Source organism: Hipposideros armiger, unplaced genomic scaffold, assembly GCF_001890085.2.
Source record: "Hipposideros armiger isolate ML-2016 unplaced genomic scaffold, ASM189008v1 scaffold_54, whole genome shotgun sequence".
NCBI classification, from domain to species: Eukaryota; Metazoa; Chordata; class Mammalia; order Chiroptera; family Hipposideridae; genus Hipposideros; species Hipposideros armiger.
The window spans coordinates 3,940,028-3,961,078 of NW_017731404.1; the positions used below are offsets into that span (position 1 = coordinate 3,940,028).

Here is a 21,051-nt window from a genome sequence, read left to right on the forward strand (position 1 = left end):
GGTGTTTCTCAGTATAAACTGGAAGGAATTCTCTAAGCCACAGGCATTTTGTCTTTTGATTCCTGGAGAGGAAAGGGGCTGCACTCTCAAAGTCGTATCTTCTTTTCACAAAGCTGGTACCCGCCCGCACGTAGGGACATAGGCACAGAGAAGCAAATCGGCTAAATACCTTGCTACTAATTACAGTTTTGTGAATTACGGCAGGGTTCCTCGGACTTCCTTGAGCATATGAATCCCCCGCCGATCTTGTTAAATGATTTATAGTCCATAGACTTGGGGCAGGGCTGAGAATCTGTGTTTCTAACGGGTCCCAGCTGATGCTACGGGACCACCCGTCAGGCCATTCAGACCACCCTTTGAGTAGCAAGCGTTTACAATCAATGTTTCTTCCGTTTCCTCTTTTGTCCGGACAGGACCCTGTGAGGTAGTCGAGCTTGAGATGGTCACCCCTATTTGGGATTGACAAGATGAGGAAGCGGGGTGAAAGAGACGATACGGGAAAGTCCCAGAAGAGCATGCCTGATGTTCAGGGTTTGCAAATGGATGGGTCTCAGACACATTTGGTTTCGTCTGCATGGTTTGGCCACACAAAGTAGCTGACAACCCTAGACCCCATGGCTGCTCCTTGAGCAGCAGCTTTCAGTGTGGCATATGCTTCCCAGTTCCTCACACCTCCCTGGTGTCTCTCCAGCTGGTGCCGGCCCTACGTACCTTGGCAACTGAGGATCATCTTTCGCCCACCCCGCCCACTCTCCCATCTAGTTACCTGCCTCCCTCCAGCAATGCATGACCTCTCCGTGACCTTTTCCTCCCCAAGCCCAGTGTCCAACTTCTCCCTATCACTCATCTCTGTGCCCTCTTTGGCCTCTGGAGAACCACTGTGACGGAAGTCCCAATGAAACTCGACTAACGTCTCTTGCATGTGATAGCTGCAGGATAAATATTTCTTGATTAAATGAACAAACCGATGAACTACAAAGGGATGACAGAACATTCACTTCCCCTGAGTTAACCTAGCTTAGTCCTTATTCGCTGATGACCAGGACATAGAAAAAGTCACAAAGCCTGATTAGAAAACAACTTTGTCATCCGGAGACCTGTGCCGATGGCCCAGGGAAGTGCCCACAATGAGGGCATGTGAAGTCAATGGACGTTTTGTTTTCTACAGGCTCCACCTGTGATACATCCATCGTGCATGTCAAATGTTCCAATTACCTGAATGGTCCGCAGGGAATGATGAAAGGGGTGTCATTGTTTTTGATGACCTTCAAAAAGCTCTCCACCCACCTCCACAGAGCTCTCACCGGCTCAGGAAAAGCGTCCCGCTGAGATGCCCGCTGCCACCTTCAGCTTCCCTTTATTCGTTTCTATTTGTTTGGTTCCGACATTCCGATAGAGGAGGGAACAACAGGCCCTTCTCTCCCAACCCACGTGTGCAAGTCACTCTCATGTGGATGAGTTCAATGAGGTGTGGCAGGCGTAAAAACCCACGTGCCGTGATTTCTGTGAGCGTGTTTCCTCTTTAGAAATGGGCATGAACTTCGAAGATTCCTCCAGACTGCAGGGAGGCTGAGCCTTGGCCCGTGGCACCGGGATCCTTAGGAAAGCAGAGTCTGTGCTCAGGAAAGGTGTGAGGGTCCTCACAGCCCTCGGGCCTGTCACCTCCTCAAACACAAAGTACACGGACCCCCTCAGCATGGCCCTCCCTCAGGGGCGGCCACCACTGAAATGGAGTTGAGCCTCCTTGAACTAAATACTCTGTCTCTTTCCTCTGCCTGCCAACAAGACTGCCAATTAGTGCCAATAATAATATACATATTAACAGATTTCGAGACCACAGTCACCAAAACACTCGAGACTCATGACAGGGAGCCCTTCCTCCATGTCATCATTTAGCGTACCTACTGGGTACATGGCAAGAAAATTTTGCGATCCCCTCATTTATACGTCTGCCCTGCACACTGGAATCTTCATGTGATTTTAAACTGTCATTTAGTGGGGTAGATTGGTGAAAATGATCCTGTCACCACTGGATATGTTTTTTTAAATGAGGTCTTGGTTGAGTTCTGGTTTAGTTTTTGAAAATCAGCCTCCTTGAAGAGTTTTATATTCTTCGCAGGTTATAACTGTTCTACCTCTACTGCCACTTTCAAAACTGTCAGTGTTTTTCCTGTAAACACTTTATTGTGGATTTTCAAGGCAACTACAAAAATGTACGCCCAGCAAAAATCTGAAATCTAACATCATGCCACCCATGAATTATTGTGCACAATTCATTTAAGTCATTCTGACTAGACATTTTGGGGACAACTGAGGTGGTAATCTTTTTTAAAAAACTTGCTTTTCCTTTTTTTTGAAACATTAATATGAAAGGAAATTTCTAAAATTTAAGGGTTTATTTCTGAATTCTATTCATGTATACTAGGTCAACACTTTGCAGTATGTATATTTTTCCAATGACATTTCTCGTTTTTGAAGTCAAGAGTTCAGGAAGAGGACCACCCTCATATTTATGGAGCGTACATATTGGAACGGCTAATGAATTTTATCCATGACACAATTAGTGCATACTTTCAAAGTTCCCCTGTGTGAATCTTTTTTTGAATCAAAGTCTGCTCACATTAAGAGCGTTTTTTCTGACGCTTTCAGTCTTCATGCTTATTTGCAGTCTGCATACTTAAAAGTCTTAATGCACAGCTCAAGGGATTCCTGGCAACAAGAAAACTGGTGGCTGCGCTGTCCTGAAAAGATTATCTATGATGTCATCCTGCTTGCATCATCGAGAAAATTTGATCAGGGTGCATGTAATTCACACCTGATCTGTGTTGGGGGAGGGGCGCCATGCCCATCAAGGGTGCCAATCACACTGCTGTGAAGTGGAGACAGAGTTTGCGGCTGGCATGGTCCTGTTTCATTGTCTGATCTAGCCATCCATTCACGCATATAATTTGTGGACATCGTCCGGTGCCAGGATGTGATCTGAGCGCTGGGAGAAGCAAGGTCTCTGTCTTCATGGGGACAGACCTTTTATCTTTATAGTTAGGGGAAGGAGATGAGCAATCCAAAACTAACAAACCAGTGTTCAGAGGACAGTAAGTGCCATGGGGATTTCAGGAAGGAGGCGGACGTGACCTACAGCTGCACAGAGAAGAGCAGACTCGTCAGGACAGACCTCCCTGAGAAGAGGCCATTTGAGGTAAAGCCTGAAAAACGAAGAAGAACCAACTATGGGCGAGTCCAGAGGAAGAACTTTCCAGGCAGAGAGACCTGCAGCTGCGAAGAACCATAGGCCAGTAACAGATTGGCAGTTGCAAGAAGGAGAAAGTAGGCTGCTGTGTGGCGAGCAGGGCGAGAGTGACAAAGCAGAGAAGTGGAGGACGGACCCTGCAAGCTCTTCTACATTGTGCAAAGGGTTTGAATTTATTATCAGTGCAGCAAGAAGCCACTGCAGAGTTAAAACAGAGCAATGTCACCACCTAATACCTTTCACAAAGAATATTCTAGCAGTTCTTTGAAAAGCAGAACCGGAGCCATTTAGTCACCCTAGTGAACAATACTGGTGGCCCAGGGAGAGCAGTGGGCCTGGAGTGGAAGAGAAATGGTCTCTTGAGTCGGTCATTTAGACACAGAGACGACGGGGTTTGCTCATGAATTAGCTGTCCTGGGAATGGGGACACTTCGTGTGGCCAGAGCCAGGCTGGGCCAAGGGATGAAATTTGGGGTGGAAAGGGACACGTTTGACCTTGAACCCGGAATCACCAAGGAGGTTCTACAGAGGGCAGCCTTTTCTTATTGTGTCATGGGGATAATTGTAATCATCCTCTTTTGCTAAATAAGTGTTCATAAGAATAAACTTGCCACTCACCCACGTTACCAAGATTTACACATGAAGTAGTCTTATTAAACACATCATCGATAGAGAGAGAGACAGAGAGACTCATTCCACACCCAGGCCACCCCCATTCTGGCTGTCTCCCCTCTCTCGCCCCAGCTGCCGGTGACAAACAAAAATCACTTAAGTCAAGTGAGCCGTTTTAAATGTATAATCTTAAAATGTGTTTTAGAAACTCCTTGGAACCCTCAGCCATTGTTAAAACACACTGACTTTGACTGATGCTTTGGCACTTTTTTTTTATGAGGCTTTTCAATGCATTACTTTATCAGGTACATGAAATGTAGTCTGTTCTGTAGAAGAAAACAGACAAAAAGGGTCTCTCAGCACGAGTTACTCCTCTGTAAAGGTTATAGTAAACATGTCAATGCCTAATTAAGCAGAAAATTTTATCTGTATTGTGGGGGAGGCATTGGCTGTCTCCGACTTTTCTTCTGGGGAAACCGTTTAGAAGGACAAAGTAGATTGTGAAGTTGAACTGGTCCAGAAAGCTCAGCTTCCAAATGTCAGCAGGAAAAAAAAGAACACTTCTTTTTTCCTTGTGCGAGAATGACGATATTGGCTGGGGCGGGGGGGGGGGGGGGGTACGTGTGTACAACGTGCACTTGTATCTTTCATCAACATACATAGAAAATAACATGAACAACTTCCCAGCTTCCTGCTAAATATCAGGTCCAGCACTAGACACCGAAAATACTGAGATGAATAGCACTTAGCAACACCCTTAACCAATTGTGATGACCGAAAGCCCTCTTTTTTTATTAAATTTATTGGGGTGACAATGGTTCGTGAAATTATATAGGTTTCCAGTGTACAATTCTGTAATACATCATCTATATTTCACATTGTGTGCTCACCACCCAGAGTCATTTCTCCCATCACCATATATTTGACCCGCTTTACCCTCATCTACCATCCCCCCTCTGGGAACCACTAAACTGTTGTCTGTGTCTATGAATTTTTGCTTGTTTGTTTGTCTTGTTCGTTTGTTGCTTTCAGTTTTATAGCCCACATATGAGTGAAGTGATATGGTTCTCAACTTTTTCAGTCTGAGTTATTTAGCTTAGCATGATAATCTCAAGATCCGTCCATGTTGTCAGAAAGCTCTCTTTTCTTTCCCCTAAATGTATTTGGTTGTGTGTGTGTGTGTGTTAGTGTGTGTGTGTGCGCGCACGCGCACGTGCACATGCATGCATGTTTGGATGTGCACACATACACATTTTTCTTATTTCTGTGATTAAAGTCCCCATAAGTGTGGTGACTGTATCTCGGTTAGCCTGGCACAGTAGTCCCAGCTAATGTGTGTTGTCCCCGTGCGTGAGTCATCAAGTCCTTTTAATTCTCAAAAGTGACCCTGTTTGGTTGATAAAATTTGCCTGATTCTCTGAAGTACTGTGTTTGGCTCTGTAGCAACTCTGTGTATGAATTTTATAACAGATGATCTCCCTGAACTTAATGGCATGACTCTTTCTGCAAACATAGAAATTAGTCCAGGAAAAAGAAAATGGGATGAGGGTGGGGGCAGCCGGTCTGATTCAGGCATTCAGTTATTTTAAACGGGTCTTTCTTGCAAGTAGTGACCATTTACTAATATGGTTGTTTGACTAGATTGAGTAGCTTTTATTTCTTCAAATCAGTGTATGGAACTAGAGACCAGCACACCAGCTTAATGAAAAATCCACTTGTCAACTTGCTAGGAAGGCCAAAGCACAACACCAATGGCAATAAAATAGCAAGCCCACTCATGAAACTCATGGCTAGACTGAATTTTTACATTTAGTCTTGTTTTAGGGTATCATGCCCCTAAAATCGTGGGCTCCTGTCTCCAGCATCCCCGCAATTCTCCCCTCTGAGATGGTTATCCATTGAGTGACATTTTAGTGCAGTTCCACTGCTTAACCTTTCACCTTTGGGTCTCTGCAACATTTTCTTATTCATTTGATTGGTAATAAGAAGAAAGGGAAGCCTAGTGATTCAGACCATGGATTCTCTCATCAAACAGGCTGGGTTCAGGTCATGACCCTGTGAAACTAGCTGTGTGGTCTTTGGCGAATTTCTTAGGCTTAAAGCCTCAGTTTCCCCATCTGTGAAATGAAAATAATAATAGTTTTTCCTTGGTGTAGATATTGGATGAAATGAGTGTATTTGCAGCAGTTACCATCATTCTTAGGAGAGGGTAATTGCTCAATAAATATTCCTCTTCTGCAGCAGGAGGGGTCTTTGGGGTTCCTGACTGCAGCTGCATTATCCCTCACACACCCCTTCTCTCCTAACCCTCTGCTGGTCTCGCAGGACAGCCCTCCAATGCATGATCACCTCGTTTCCATTCCCTGGAGAATAGAAATAACAGCATTACCCTGGGGTTTCTCCCAAGTACCCACCTGCATGGAGAGAGCAGATAGAAGCTCGTAAGGAAAACATTACACTGAGATCATGCAGGCCTTGTGAATCTCAGGCTGAATCTCCCTTGCTTTGGTGTTTCTTTGGTTGCATTTTATCCATGCGGCTCTGAAAAGGCCAGGTGAAGAAAATGAGTACCTGGCATAAATAGTCCCATTCCTCTTCTCCACTGATGGATATTTGCCCATTTAATTCTCTTTGCACCCACTCTCTCATGCCTTCATTTTCCCTGTGCAATTACTGGTCCTAAATCCTTTCAGAGAAGGGAAAGCATGCATCCCCAATAGCATTTTGCATCTACAAATCAAACGTATAATTGGCATCTCATGACGGGTCCCCACAAATCACAGTGCGTTTGAAATTACAGGCACAAGATCGAGAGGGAATTTTTAGCCTTGTCTGAAAAGGTCTCCATAAAACTGTTTGAGAATAATAGGATAGTCCCCAAATCTCCCATTCTAACACCATTTGCTATTATTTTAAAATCATTATGTTTGCTGAGCTTACATAATTTTTTGGCTATCAATGGAAGATCTTATTCCATACTGCATAAGCTCTCTACCTGCTGTGCAACTCTCTACAAATAAAAATGTTATAACAAAAAGAACACTGGCTATCAAAAAATATAATGGCTGTACATCCAAATTACTTTTGGGCATTCAAAAATGATTTATTAAGATGATTTTATGCCAATAGAGCCAAGTGTCTTGGTACGCCTTACCGTGGAGATGCCAAGGATCAAGGCATAGTTTTCTTATGAGTCAACGTCCTTCTCTGTAGAGATATGTCCTTAATAGAATTTGAATTTCAGTCCAGCTTTCCTGAAAGCCATATGCATGAATTTAGTGACTGTCCCATTATAGGACTATTAGAGAGATATTCCTTAAACGTGAAAATTATTAACTTGGGATTCTAGGCATTTGTATAGAATTATGACTCCTGCCAATTAAAAAAAAGGGGGGGAGGCATTAGATAGCACAAAAGACATCATTTGGCTTTTTCCTACGCAGTTCATAAAAGCGTAGATTACATTGCTGTTCAGCTTGGTATGGAAAGCACTTAGTCTAAGTGGGGAAAACCAGGATGGAATATGTAACCTGTTATTATTATTTCATCTCTCCTTCTTCTCCTGCAGGCTACGCCCAGGAGGAACAGCTGAAGGAAGAGGAGGAGATAAAAGAAGAAGAGGAGGAGGAGGAAGACAGTGGTTCAGTCGTTCAACTTCAGAGCAGCAATGACCCAGGGACAGATGAGGAGCTAGAAACGGGCCCGGAGCAGAAAGGCTGTTTCAGCTACCAGAACTCGCCAGGAAGCCACCTGTCCAATCAGGACGCTGAGAATGAGTCCCTGCTGAGCGACGCCAGTGATCCCGTGTCAGATGTCAAGAGCGTGTGCGGTCGAGATGCTTCGGACAAGAAAGCGAGCGCTCACCCCAAGCTTCCGAAGGAAGCCCACAATTGCATGGATAAAATGACAGCCGTCTACGCCAACATCTTGTCTGATTCCTACTGGTCGGGCCTGGGTCTGGGCTTCAAGCTGTCCAACAGTGAGAGACGAAATTGTGACACCAGAAATGGCAGCAACAGGACTGATTTCGATTGGCACCAAGACGCCCTGTCCAAAAGCCTGCAGCAGAACCTGCCTTCTAGATCCGTGTCGAAGCCCAGCCTGTTCAGCTCGGTCCAGCTGTACCGCCAGAGCAGTAAGATGTGCGGGACCGTCTTCACCGGGGCCAGTAGGTTCCGGTGCCGGCAGTGCAGTGCCGCCTACGACACCTTGGTCGAGTTGACTGTGCACATGAATGAAACAGGCCACTATCAAGATGACAACCGCAAAAAAGACAAGCTTAGACCCACGAGCTATTCAAAGCCCCGCAAAAGGGCCTTCCAAGATATGGACAAGGAGGATGCTCAGAAGGTTCTGAAATGTATGTTTTGTGGCGACTCCTTCGATTCCCTCCAAGATTTGAGCGTCCACATGATAAAGACGAAACATTACCAAAAAGTGCCTTTGAAGGAGCCAGTACCCACCATTTCATCAAAAATGGCCACTCCGGCGAAGAAACGCGTCTTTGATGTCAATCGGCCATGTTCCCCCGACTCAACCACAGGATCGTTTGCAGAGTCGTTTTCTTCTCAGAAGAGCGCCAGCTTGCACTTGACCCCCAACAACCGTTACGGCTACCAGAATGGCGCCAGCTACACCTGGCAGTTCGAGGCCTGCAAGTCCCAGATCTTAAAGTGTATGGAGTGTGGGAGCTCCCATGACACCTTGCAGCAGCTCACCACCCACATGATGGTCACGGGGCACTTTCTCAAGGTCACCAGCTCTGCCTCCAAGAAAGGGAAGCAGCTGGTGTTAGACCCACTAGCCGTGGAGAAAATGCAGTCGCTATCGGACACCCCAAACAGCGATTCTCTGGCTCCCAAGCCATCAAGTAACTCGGCTTCCGACTGTACAGCCTCTACAACTGACTTAAAGAAAGAGAGTAAAAAAGAAAAACCAGAGGAGACCAACAAGGATGAGAAAGTCGTAAAAAGTGAGGACTATGAAGACCCTCTCCAAAAACCTTTAGACCCTACAATCAAATATCAGTATCTAAGGGAGGAAGACTTGGAAGATGGCTCAAAGGGTGGAGGGGACATTTTGAAATCATTGGAAAATACCGTCACCACAGCCATCAACAAGGCCCAGAACGGGGCCCCCAGCTGGAGCGCGTACCCCAGCATCCATGCAGCCTACCAGCTGTCAGAAGGTGCCAAGCCTTCCCTGCCTCTGGGGTCCCAGGTACTACAGATCCGACCTAACCTGGCCAACAAGTTAAGGCCAATTGCACCAAAGTGGAAGGTGATGCCGCTGGTACCTGTGCCCACACACCTGGCCTCATACACTCAAGTTAAGAAGGAGCCAGAAGACAAAGATGAAGCCGTGAAGGACTGTGGCAAAGAAAGTCCCCACGAAGAGGCGTCGTCTTTCAGCCACAGTGAGGGGGAGTCTTTCTCTAACAGTGAACCCCCTTCAGAATCCAAAAAGGCTGAGCCTTGTCCCCCGAAGGAGGAGGACAAGCTGATGAAAGAGGGTGGCAGCGAGAAAGAGAAACCCCAGCCCTTGGAGCCAGCGTCTTCTCTCAGCAACGGCTGTGCACTGGCCGGCCACACCGCGGCCCTGCCGTGCATCAACCCGCTCAGCGCCCTGCAGTCCGTCTTGAACAACCACCTGGGCAAAGCCACGGAACCCCTGCGCTCACCTTCCTGCTCCAGCCCGAGCTCAAGCACAATCTCTATGTTCCACAAGTCGAATCTCAATGTCATGGACAAGCCGGTGTTGAGTCCTGCCGCGACCAGGCCGGCCAGTGTTTCCAGGCGCTACCTGTTTGAGAACAACGATCAGCCCATCGACCTGACCAAGTCCAAAAGCAAGAAAGCTGAGTCCTCGCAAGCACAGTCCTGTACATCCCCACCTCAGAAGCACGCTCTGTCTGATATCGCAGACATGGTCAAAGTCCTCCCCAAAGCCACCACCCCAAAGCCGGCCACTTCCTCCAGAGTCCCTCCCATGAAGCTGGAAATGGACGTCAGGCGCTTCGAGGATGTCTCCAGCGAAGTCTCAACGTTGCATAAAAGGAAAGGCCGGCAGTCCAACTGGAACCCTCAGCATCTTCTGATCCTGCAGGCTCAGTTTGCCTCGAGCCTCTTCCAGACATCCGAGGGCAAGTACCTGCTGTCCGACCTGGGCCCGCAAGAGCGAATGCAGATCTCAAAGTTTACGGGACTCTCGATGACAACTATCAGCCACTGGCTGGCCAACGTCAAGTACCAGCTTCGGAAAACGGGCGGGACCAAATTCCTGAAAAACATGGACAAGGGACACCCTGTCTTTTATTGCAGTGACTGTGCCTCCCAGTTCCGAACCCCTTCCACCTACATCAGCCACTTAGAATCCCACCTAGGTTTCCAAATGAAGGACATGACCCGCCTGGCCGTGGAACAGCAAAGCAAGGTGGAACAAGAGATCTCCCGGGTGTCGTCGGCTCAGAGGTCTCCGGAAACCATAGCTGGCGAAGAGGACACAGACTCTAAATTCAAGTGTAAGTTGTGCTGTCGGACATTTGTGAGCAAACATGCAGTAAAACTCCACCTAAGCAAAACGCACAGCAAGTCACCCGAACACCACTCTCAGTTTGTAACAGACGTGGATGAAGAATAGCTCTGCAGGTATGGGTTTGCTCCCATCTGGTTGGGACAGTGGCCTTGTGAGCAGTTTCTTGAAGGGAGATGGGTCTGTGTAGAGGCAGCTAATGTCTCCCCCTGCCAAGAGGCCAGTAGCTTGCTGGAATAGAACTTCTGTTTCTGAAGACTAGGACACGATAAATAAGTCCTAACTGTTTTGTCAATTTCTGCAGCGTAGAGTTGGGGGATAGAACAAAATGGGTTTAGAGAGATGGACTTCACAGATTACTGCTTCATGATACGTGACCCCCTTAGTTACCCAAAGCCCAGCTTGCAACGCCCAGCCAAGGATCACCTCATTTTAATGAATAAGTACTAACTTCTCTCACAGTCCCATTTCACCCCCTCACCTTCCCACAGTAATGCAAATGACATATAAAGTGGTAAAAAAAAAAAAAGTAATCCACAGAATAAAGATTGTAGACTTTCTGGGGGCAGCCACTAGACAGAGATTTCTTAATCATTTTAGGAATAGTTTAAAGTTGTCTTTATCATTATTACTTGTAGTCGATGCTTTTTGCAGCTTACTGTCAGCAACTGCCACCTTCCACTCTCTTCCCTTTGTCTATTTCCTCCGTTAGGTTTCCTATGAAAGAGCATCCGCCCCATTCAGATGACAGAAAAATATTCTTCTCTGCAGAACAGAGAGGAAAACAGAGGAGAGTTATTTTCTTCTCTCATCCTTTTGTTTTTCCTTAGGATAGACTAATGCCAGAGCCCACCTTTAACAAAGGTAGATTGCAATGCGTGCCTTGAGACTATTTTACATAAGGAAACAAATGACTTTCTGCACCCCCATGGCCAATGCACATGGGGGCCCATTGCTTCAAGATAATCTGCTCGGTGCCTTGTAGAGTCATCGGTGCCAAGACTATCTACATCACCTCCAGGAAAGAGGACAGAGGCCAAGGTCAAATACCTTTGCAAACTAGTCACACTGGCCATTTTCAAATGTTTTCAAGGCTGGGTCTTAACAGATCCCTTCCATCTTCCTTTTTGTCTTTACTTCCTTTTCTCTTCCCTCCAGCATGATAATCCCCGACCCCCCACCCACCCACCCCCGTCCCATGTGCTAGGGACCCTCGTACAGCTTCAGGCATCCTCTGCCTTGGGCTACACCCCAAGATGACAAGAGGACCAAACCTGACTTGTCAGTTCAGTTTATGTCATGCTAGGTTATAGATGAGCTCTTTTGATTCATTCACAATAAGATATAAACAGCTAATAATAAGTTAACATAAAAGCCCTCACCACCCTCTATGGTCAGAGCGTTTGTTATAATAGGAGACTTTCAGATCCAGCCACAAAGGTATGAGCACTAGCCTGGGTCCAGGTGGAGAGAGGTATTTCTATAGCGTGGCTTTGGGCTAACTCTTCAATAGGTAGGGAGATTTGCTGAGTGTGAGGGTAGTCAAAATGAAGTAAAGGGTTAAAACAACTGATCTGGGACTTTCAGCAAAAAGATCTAAGAGCTTCTGATAAAGGGGGACGCCACCCTGTTATTCTAATGGCTCTCTGGGCCCAAATGAAGACTATTGTTTTGTTTGCATGTTTTTATCATGATAATTAAAATGTGTTACTGGCAGATTCAGCTCTTGCTTTCCAAGCATGGTTTGTTCCTTCAGCTCACACTAGTGAAAGAAAAGCTGAAATGTATCTGTGGAATCTACACGTGAACTTGGGGCTCAGCAAATCTGTTTATTTGCTATATCACATTTTAAATTTTATGTAACTTGGTATTATTCTTTCTGGTCCTTCAAAAAAAAAAACACAAAAAAAAAAGGTGGATATACACAGAATACCCAAAGAGAAGAGAGATATCTCCAATCCCATAGTGGTAGGTCCAAACTATGGTTAAGAGGACAAAGAGGTAATGTTTATTTGTGCTACAATAAAGACCAATTTTCCACCTGTTAGGTTTGTAATCTTTTTTTTTTAATTAATATCACTGCCAAAACATTGTGATTTGTAAATAGAGCGAGGGGAGAAAAAGAAAGCCTTAGTCAAAATCTGAAACGTACATACCTGTTCTAGGGGAGTGAAGGTAAACCAATAAATAATTTGGGGGGAACCTACACAAAAGGTACTTACAAATCTGTTAAATGCATAGATAAGAGAGCTCTCATCTCTCTGCATTGATACAGGAATACATATTCCTGATTTGGACCTTTGAAGCACCATATTACAGAGTTATTGTTATATGAAACCCAAGTACCATCCTGATATAGACACTGATTGTAAGGGAGGACTGCAGAAAAACAGGTTTGAGTATTTGGGACTCATTCAAAGAGATGCGAGTGTATGTGTGTTGTGTGTATACAAAACATGGTGTGGGCGTTTGGTGTGTTTGTGATGTTCTAAAGATATTCCAATGTGCTGAAATCGTTCCCACATCGGCACCACTCCATTTTGATGCTTTGGTCATCTAGAAAAGAATTCCTCCACCTCGGGTCCTGTCCAGAACAATATTTATGCAATACCTTGCTAACTTCTTAGAATTGTGCATCTACAGAGGGTGCCCAAAAAATGTGTATGCATTTTCAGAAAGGAAAAAACTATTACAGTTGTAATACTCAATCTATACTGATAACAAAACATGAATACAAGTCACGTGTATATATTTTTTTGGCACCCCTGATAATTTTTTAAATGATCACAAAATGAGATCACTGTTATCCAGAACTCTAATTTCAGCTGGTAAGCACAATGGCACAAATTGTACAAAATGACATGACGTTTTAGAAAACATGGTCAAGATTTTTGTAGAAATTTGGGGAGATTCGTCGTATCTGTCTTCTCTATAAGATGGCAATTTTGACCGGAATATTTTTTCCTTTCTGGGAAATGTCCTAAGTCCTGAAAAATGCTCTGCCAAATATCAAATGCAACTTTTCATTAAAAACTAATTAGGAAATATTAAGTGTGCATCCCTATTGTAGGAAAGAAGTAATCTGAAACCATTTCAACAGGTATTTGGTGTATACCTTTGAAAACCACATGCTCTTGAATAATAGAAATTAAACAAAGAGCAAATCAATGAGTCTAAAATGCATAAGGACTTGAAATTATAACCATTACCATGTAATATAGTGCACATGTTTGGCAGCACACCTAGCCTGGAAATTAGTGGTGGGAATGAATTCCAGTCCAATAAACTGCCACCTTTGTTGTGGAGGATTTTATAAAAACGCATGTTCAGGGCGAACAGCATGGAAGGTTTCAGATAAAATACAGGATGTCCAGTTCCCTTTGAATTTCAGATAAATGACAATTAATTTTTTAGGATACATATTCCCAGATAGATAGATAGATATTCATTGTTTATCTGAGATTCAAATTCAAGTGGGCATTCTGCATTTTTATTTGCTAAACCTGGTGACCCTAACACCATGGATTCTATGGCAATCTGGAAGCACAAAATGAGCTGGAAAATTTTTTATCAATTGCAATTGACATACAACATGATATTAGTTTCAGGTATACAACATAGCTATTAGACATTTCTATACTTACAAAGTGATCACCCTGATAAGTCTACTACCTATCTGACACCATACAGTCATTTCAATATTATTCCTTGTGCTATACTCTGCATCCCCATGACTACTTGGTAACAACCAATTTGTACTTCTTAACCCCTTCTCTTTTTTCACCCAGCCCGCCCGCCCCCCCCAATCCCCTCCCATCTGGCAACCATCAACATGTTCTCTGTATCTATGAGTTTGTTTCTGTTTTGTTTGTTCATTTATCCTGTTCTCTAAATTCCACATGTAAGTGAAATTATATGACATTTGTCTTTGTCTTACTTGCTATACTCAGCACAGTACCCTCTAGGTCCATCAGTGTTGTTGCAGATAGCAAGATTTTATTCATTTTTATGGTTGAGTAATATCCCATTGAATATATGTACCACCTACCCTTTATTCATTCACCCATTGAGGGACACCCAGGCTGTCTCCACATCTTGCCATTGTACGAGTGCTGCAGTGAATATATGGATGCACAGGTCCCCTTGAAGTAGTGTTGTGGGTTTCTTTGGATAAATACCCTGAAGTTAGGATTACTGGGTTCTTCTTTGTGTCATGTTATAGCCTTTGTTTTGTTTTAAAGTCTATTTTGTGTGGTGTAAGTATTGCTACCCCAGGTTTTTGGGGTTTTTTTCATTTCCATTTCATGAAATATCTTTTTCCATCCCTTTACTTTCAGTTTGTGTGTGTGTCTTTAGACCTGGAATGACTCTCTTGTAGGCAGCATATGTAAGGGTCTTGTTTCCTTATCCATTTAGCGACCCTATGTTTTTTTATTAGAGTATTTAATCCACTTACATTGAAAGTAATTGTTGAAAGATGTGTAGTTATAGCCATTTTATTTTTTATCTTTTTTTAATCTTTTTTTATTCTTCTTAAAGAAGTCTTTTAACATTTCTTATAAAGCTGGTTTGGTGGTGAAAAACTTCTTTAGGTTTTTTTTTTTGGTTTTGGTTTTTTGTGTGTGTGTTTTTGTTTGTTTGTTTGTTTGTTTGTTTGTTTTGTCTAGGAAGCTTTTTATCTGTCCTTCAATTCTAAAGATAGAATTCAGTGGGTAGAGTAATCTTGGTTGTAGGTCCTGGCTTTTCATCACTTTGAATATTTCCTGCCAATTCCTTGTGGCCTGCAAAATTTCTGTTGAGAAATCAGCTGACAGTCTATGGGGGCTCCCTTGTAGGTAACTAACTGCTTTTCTCTTGCTGCTTTTAAGATTCTCTCTTTGTATTTAACTTTTGGCATTTTAATTATGATGTGTCTTGGTGTGGGCCTCTTTGGGTTTGTCTTGTTTGGGACTCACTGCATATCCTGGGCTTGTATGTCTATTTCCTTTGCCAGGTTGAGGAAATTTTCTATCATTATTTCTTCAAATAGGTTTTCAATTCCTTGCTCTCTCTCTTCTCCTCAGGTACCCCTATAATGCAAATGTTTGTATGCTTGATGTTATCTCAGAGGTGCCTTAAACTCTCCTCATTTGAGGGGATTCTTTTTGCTGTTCTGATCGGGTATTTTCTGTTACCTTATCTTCTATATTTCTGATCATCTCTTCTGCTGTTTATTCCCATTCCCTGTAACGTATTCTTCATTTCAGTTATTGTATTCTTTGTTTCTGACTGGTTCTTTTTTATGTTTTCTATTATTATCTTCCTAGCTCTGTTGAAGTTCTTCCTGAGATCATTGAGCAGCCTTATAACCAGTGTTTTGAACTCTACATCTGGTAGATTGCTTGTCTCCATTTTATTTAGTTTTTTTTATGGAGCTTTGTTCTGATCTTTCATTTGGAACATGTTTCTTTGTCTCCTGATTTTGGCTGCCTGCCTGTGTTTGCTTCTATGTATAAGGTAAATCTATGTCTCCCGATTTTGGTAGAGTGGCCTTATGTAGTAGGTGTCCTGTGGGGCCCAGTGCCACAGTCTTTCTGTGCACCTGAGCTGGGTGTTCTAGGTGTGTCCCTTGTATGGGTTGTGTGTGCCCTCCTGTTGTAGTTGAGACTTGGTTGCTGATTGCACATGAGTGGGAGGGATTGGCCCTCAGGCTGATTGGTTGTGAGGACTGGCCGTGACTACAGTGGAGGAGCTGCTGAGCAGGGGCTGACTCTACAGAGTTTGATTTCCCTTTAGCAGGGTTCTGGTGTCTGCCCAGTCTGCCCTTTGGGTGTGTCATTTGTGAAGGTGGTTGGGTGGTGATCTGGTGTGGTCTGAAGCTGGCCACCAGTGTATTGGTTCTGGGACTTCTTGGGAGGGGCTCTGGTGCAGGCCCAGATCAGCTGCTGCCTATGCTCTGCCCAGGGCCCTTGGTATGAGCTACAAAGTAATCTGCAGATAATCGCCACCTGTGCTGGGCTTGGAGGTGCCTGGGAGAGGCTAACCTGTGAACTGAGGCCAGCTGCCACTAGTGCTGGGCTTAGGGCTGCTTAGCAAGAGGTATGGGGCACACCAAGGTCAGATGCTGTTTGTTTGGGGTTTGTGAACCTTTGAGAGAGTCTGCAGCATGAGTCAAGACAGGCCATTTGTATGTAAAACCCACTGGAAGTGATTTGGGTGAGCTGACAAGTTGGGAGGGGCGGGGTCTCAGGGAACCACTAGGGCGGAGCCAACGGCATTAGCCAGGTTGATGGAGACTCAGATATGGCGTCCGCCTGTGTCTGCACGCTGAGCAAGAGCAGGGAGGGCTCAACAAAGAAACAATGGATTCTGCCAGCACTTCTGTCTGGAAGAAAGCTGCCCCTCCAGCCCTCACCCTGAGGCCAGACAGTTCAGTTCCTCCCTGTCCGTCCCTGGAGCCTTTCGAGCTACTGTCCCAGCACTGGAGCTCAGAGCGAGTGAGACCATCAGCAGGTAAGTCCATGCGCGGGTCCTGTAAGAGGAACAAATGGCTGGGACTCTAGCCGCCCTCCATCTCACTCAGCCATAGTGTCTGCTGGTTTTCACAGCCAAAAGTTATGGGGACGTCTAACCCTGGTACTGGAACCCTGGGCTGGGGAGTCGTGTGTGGGTCTGGGATGCCTCACTCCTCAGGGGGGACCTCCACAGCTGAGCTATCCCTCCTGATTTTTAACCAACACACGTGGGTGTGGGACCATCCTGTTCCCCATCTCTGCCCTTCCTACCAGTCTCGATGTGGCTTCTTCTGTGTGTCCTTTGTCATAAGACTTCTATTCAGCCAAACTCAAGGCAGTTCTCAATGTGGTTGTTGTGTAGGTTAGATGTAATTTTAATGTGGTTGTGAGAGGAGGCAAGCCCACCGTTTACCGACTCTGCCATCTTGACCAGCTCCCAGTGACTATTTTTATAAGTACCAATTTGTACTTCTTAATCCCTTCCTTTTTCACCCAGCCCTCCAACCCCCCTCCCATCTGGCAACCATCAGTTTGTTCTCTGTATCTGTGAGGTTGTTTCTGTTTTGCTCGTTCATTTATCTTGTTTTTTAGATTTCACATATGAGTGAAATCATATGGTATTTGTCTTTGGCTTATTTTACTTAGTGTAATACCTTCTAGGTCTATTCATGTTGTTGCAAACAGCAAGATTTAATTCTTTCTTATGACTGAGTAATATTCCATTGGGTATATGTACCATGTCTTTTTTATCCATTTGTCTATTGATGGACAGTTAGGTTAATTCCATATCTTGACTCTTGTAAATAATGCTGCAGTGAACACAGGAGTGCATGTATCCTTTTGAATTCATGATTTGAATTTCTTCAAATAAATACCCAGAACTGGCATTGCTGGGTCCTATAGTTGTTCTATTTTTAATTTTTTGAGGAACCTCCATACTGTTTTCCATAGGAGCTGCACCAATTTGCAATCCCACCAACAGTGCATGAGTGTTCCCACAGTGTTCTCCACATCCTCACCGATACTTGTTGTTTTGTTGATTTATTGTTGATATGGGCTGGACTAATTAATGTCTGTAAGAGACATCGACCATTTCTTCATCCATTAAATCAATCTTCCCTTCCTCCCTTCTCGACTTCCCTCCCTGCATTCCTTTCATCCTTCACAAATATCGGTTGTGCTTGTACTATGCAACAGCCTCTATTTAGCAATGAATATATAATGGTGAACCAGCAGTTGTGCTGATTACAATAGCCAAGCATGCCAGGCCTGAAGCAGGCACTTCACAAACATTATTTCACTTTATTATCACAAATAGCCCTGTGAGGTAGAGGTTGATTCACCATTTACAGGAGAGGAAATGGAGGCAGAGGGATTCTTTGTGAATTTCCCAAGTTCCCACCGTCTCTGAGCCTTCCTCACTCATTATCACTGACCTAGAAGCCATCACTCCATGCCAAGCACTGTGTGAATCCCAGGGAATAAACCAGGGACAGGACAAGAGTCCACCTCTGAGACTAGTGGCAGACGCATAGCTGGGAAGCTCTGGGATAAATGCTGAATGGAGCACACAGGATGGCATCTGCCCAGTCCCAGGGGAAGTGAGGAGGGGAATGGTAGTTTTAGCAGGCAGAGAGATGTTAGGGGAAGAACTCCGGCTGCCAGGGCTGTGGAGCCTGGGTTCAAACCCCAAGTCATATACTCTCTCTAATGTATCCTGCTTCTGTGTCTATAAAATAGGAAAGTGGTGAGAATTAAGTACATGTATGAAATGTGTTTCCATAAAGCCTGGCGCATGGTTCACAAAGAAGGTTTGTGTAAACGGTCTCTACAGGCCCCTACTGTGCTCTGCAGCCGCACCTGAAGCATATACAACTTGCAGAATCTTCCCAGGTTGAGCTAATTGATACCTAGGCAGGTGCCCCCATGGAAGCCTCAGCCTGCTACTTGATTATAATGACAGCAATGAAACGGCCATGTATTGGCCTCTTGCTAGCAGGCAGGCATGGTTATTCATATCATCTTGATTTTGCAAGAGCATATGATTTGTCAAGGAATACACAATACATGGCAAGGTGAGATTCGAACCCAGAGCTGCCCAGTACTCATCAGCTTCCTTCAGCCTCTTGGTTTCTCCTCCATCTTGCCCGATGTTTTCTGGATGCCACTAAAGCTAGGTGTACACATCCAACAGCTTCGAGAAAAGGCTGTACAATGTGGCATAAGCATTGAGAGGTGAGCAAGTGCTCTCTCCTTTGGCCTCTTGCAGGCTGCAGCTGTGAGCCAAATATTGCAACTCAGGGGCCTGGGGCTGACCTGCAGGATGAAGCAAAGCATCCACATTCTCTTTATGTGAATTTCCTTGTTTCATCAGGTAATTATGCATTTACCATAGAGTGCTGACCAAGCAATGACCCAAATTCTGGCGAAAATATATTGTATATTGAAGAATTTTTTTTTAAATCCTCATCCTTTCTGGAATTTGTTTTTGGGGAACCAAATGAGACTTGGGAAACAGGGTCAGCTATGAGACGACAGCATTTCGAATGCAGCAGGAAACAAATGTGTCGCCTCTCTTAACATTTTCATTTTTCCCCAGCGATTGGCTTAACTCCCTTTGTGCATCAGCGAATCTCCATCTCAGTTGCACTTTCCCCCTCTCATCGGGACCTCTGAGTGCTCAATCCTGACGTGGATAATTTGGTGCTTTAATATAGAGTAACATTATTTTTCATTTACTCCAATCTGCCATCAGTATCATCTTTTCATTTAACCAGATGCAATTCTTTTTTTTTTCTTTCGCTAAATTGAAAATCCATGAGCGACAGGGAGTGCAATGTTTTAATTAGCTCATATTTTTTATATGGATTTATGTCTTTAAAATACATTTGTGCAATTCTTCAGCTAAATTAAAAACGTCTTTCTGTGAAAGTGAGGAGGGGGACATAAAGCGCTAGATGGTGTCATTAGCTTAGGTAGATACAGATGGAGGGTAGCATCTAGCAGAGAGGCGCCCACAGTCGCTGGAGCTCCAGCCTGGCCTGGTTTTGAACTTGCCCTTCATTCAAAGGAGTCTTTCTCTCTAACGATTTCTCAGAAATGGCTTCAGGAGGAATTTTTTTTTTAAGGCCTCTAGTAAGTAAACAAGCAGTTACCTTCAACGAACTAATTTGAAACCGAACCCGCTGCTGAACAAAACAGGAAAGAAAAAAAAAAAAAGAAGTGATAATGATAAACAGTTTTCTCCTGCATTTCTCTTTGTCTTTTTTTTTTTAAACTATCAAGTTTAAAGCTTTCCACGGTGCTTTTTTTCTATGTTATAGGAGACAAGTGACATTCCGTGGTAAATGGGAGAAAAAGCCATGCAGAACTGAAATCTCTCTAATGCATTGACACTAACTTGCCCTCTATTGTTGGAAATGAGCAGGAGCTCATGATTGTTCATCAAACGGGTCCTAATGCAGTTAAAGCATTCAGCTATAATTTCTCCTTGCATTTATAATTACTGTCATAGACTGCACACCTCGGTGAGCAGATTAAAGCTATAAACTATTTAGCCGCAGCTCTAAGACGAGGAACTTGATTTGTCTGGCAGGAGTTATTTGTTAGGGAGCTTGACACTTCACATAAAAATGACTCAACTTGATGAAGAACAATGCAGTTTTAGCAATGCAGGATTTTAAATCAGGCCCGACACCACGCCCTGCAAGAATTGCTGGGCAGTTTGTTAACTGCCACACCAGCTGAGGAGATAAGGCAGCGAATGCGTTAAGGGTACCAATGCAGGAAAGGGTTGGCTGTGCTGTCTTTCCTGACTGTTTCCTCAGGACCAGCAGGAGGTGGTTGAAACTCGGTGCATGGCATGTGCTCTTGTGTAGTCCGGTGTAAATGCTACCAGCGGCTCACCTGGCCGGAAATGGATGCCAGGAGGCCAAGGCACACGTCTCATTTGACTTTCGGGGGATTTGGAGAACTTTGTGCTGCAGTTGAGAACATTCGCCCAGCAAAGCCCAGGCAGCCAGGGCCACGCGGGAAGTGGTGGTGGTGGTGGTGGTTCTGGTCCTTCCTGAATGCTCTTTATTTCTTTGTTTATTCCCTGTGCGTTACTCGCAGGAGGCATAAGGTATACTTAGGCATGGAGGACATTCCTACTGGGCTAATCTTCTA

At 44.5% G+C, this 21,051-nt stretch overlaps 1 protein-coding gene across 2 annotated transcripts in view; it reads left to right on the forward strand.

Annotated features, from left to right (window-relative positions):
- Positions 1-21,051, forward strand: part of TSHZ2 (teashirt zinc finger homeobox 2) — a 425,537-nt gene that overhangs the window by 242,471 nt on the left and 162,015 nt on the right. The window contains exon 2 of one of the 2 annotated variants that reach the window (XM_019640964.1): positions 7,428-10,506. In XM_019640964.1, the coding sequence (XP_019496509.1) occupies positions 7,428-10,498 (3,071 nt within the window). In that variant the 3' untranslated portion in view covers positions 10,499-10,506. The remainder of the gene's footprint in view (positions 1-7,427; positions 10,507-21,051) is intronic. The other variant, XM_019640965.1, reaches the window with a different exon arrangement.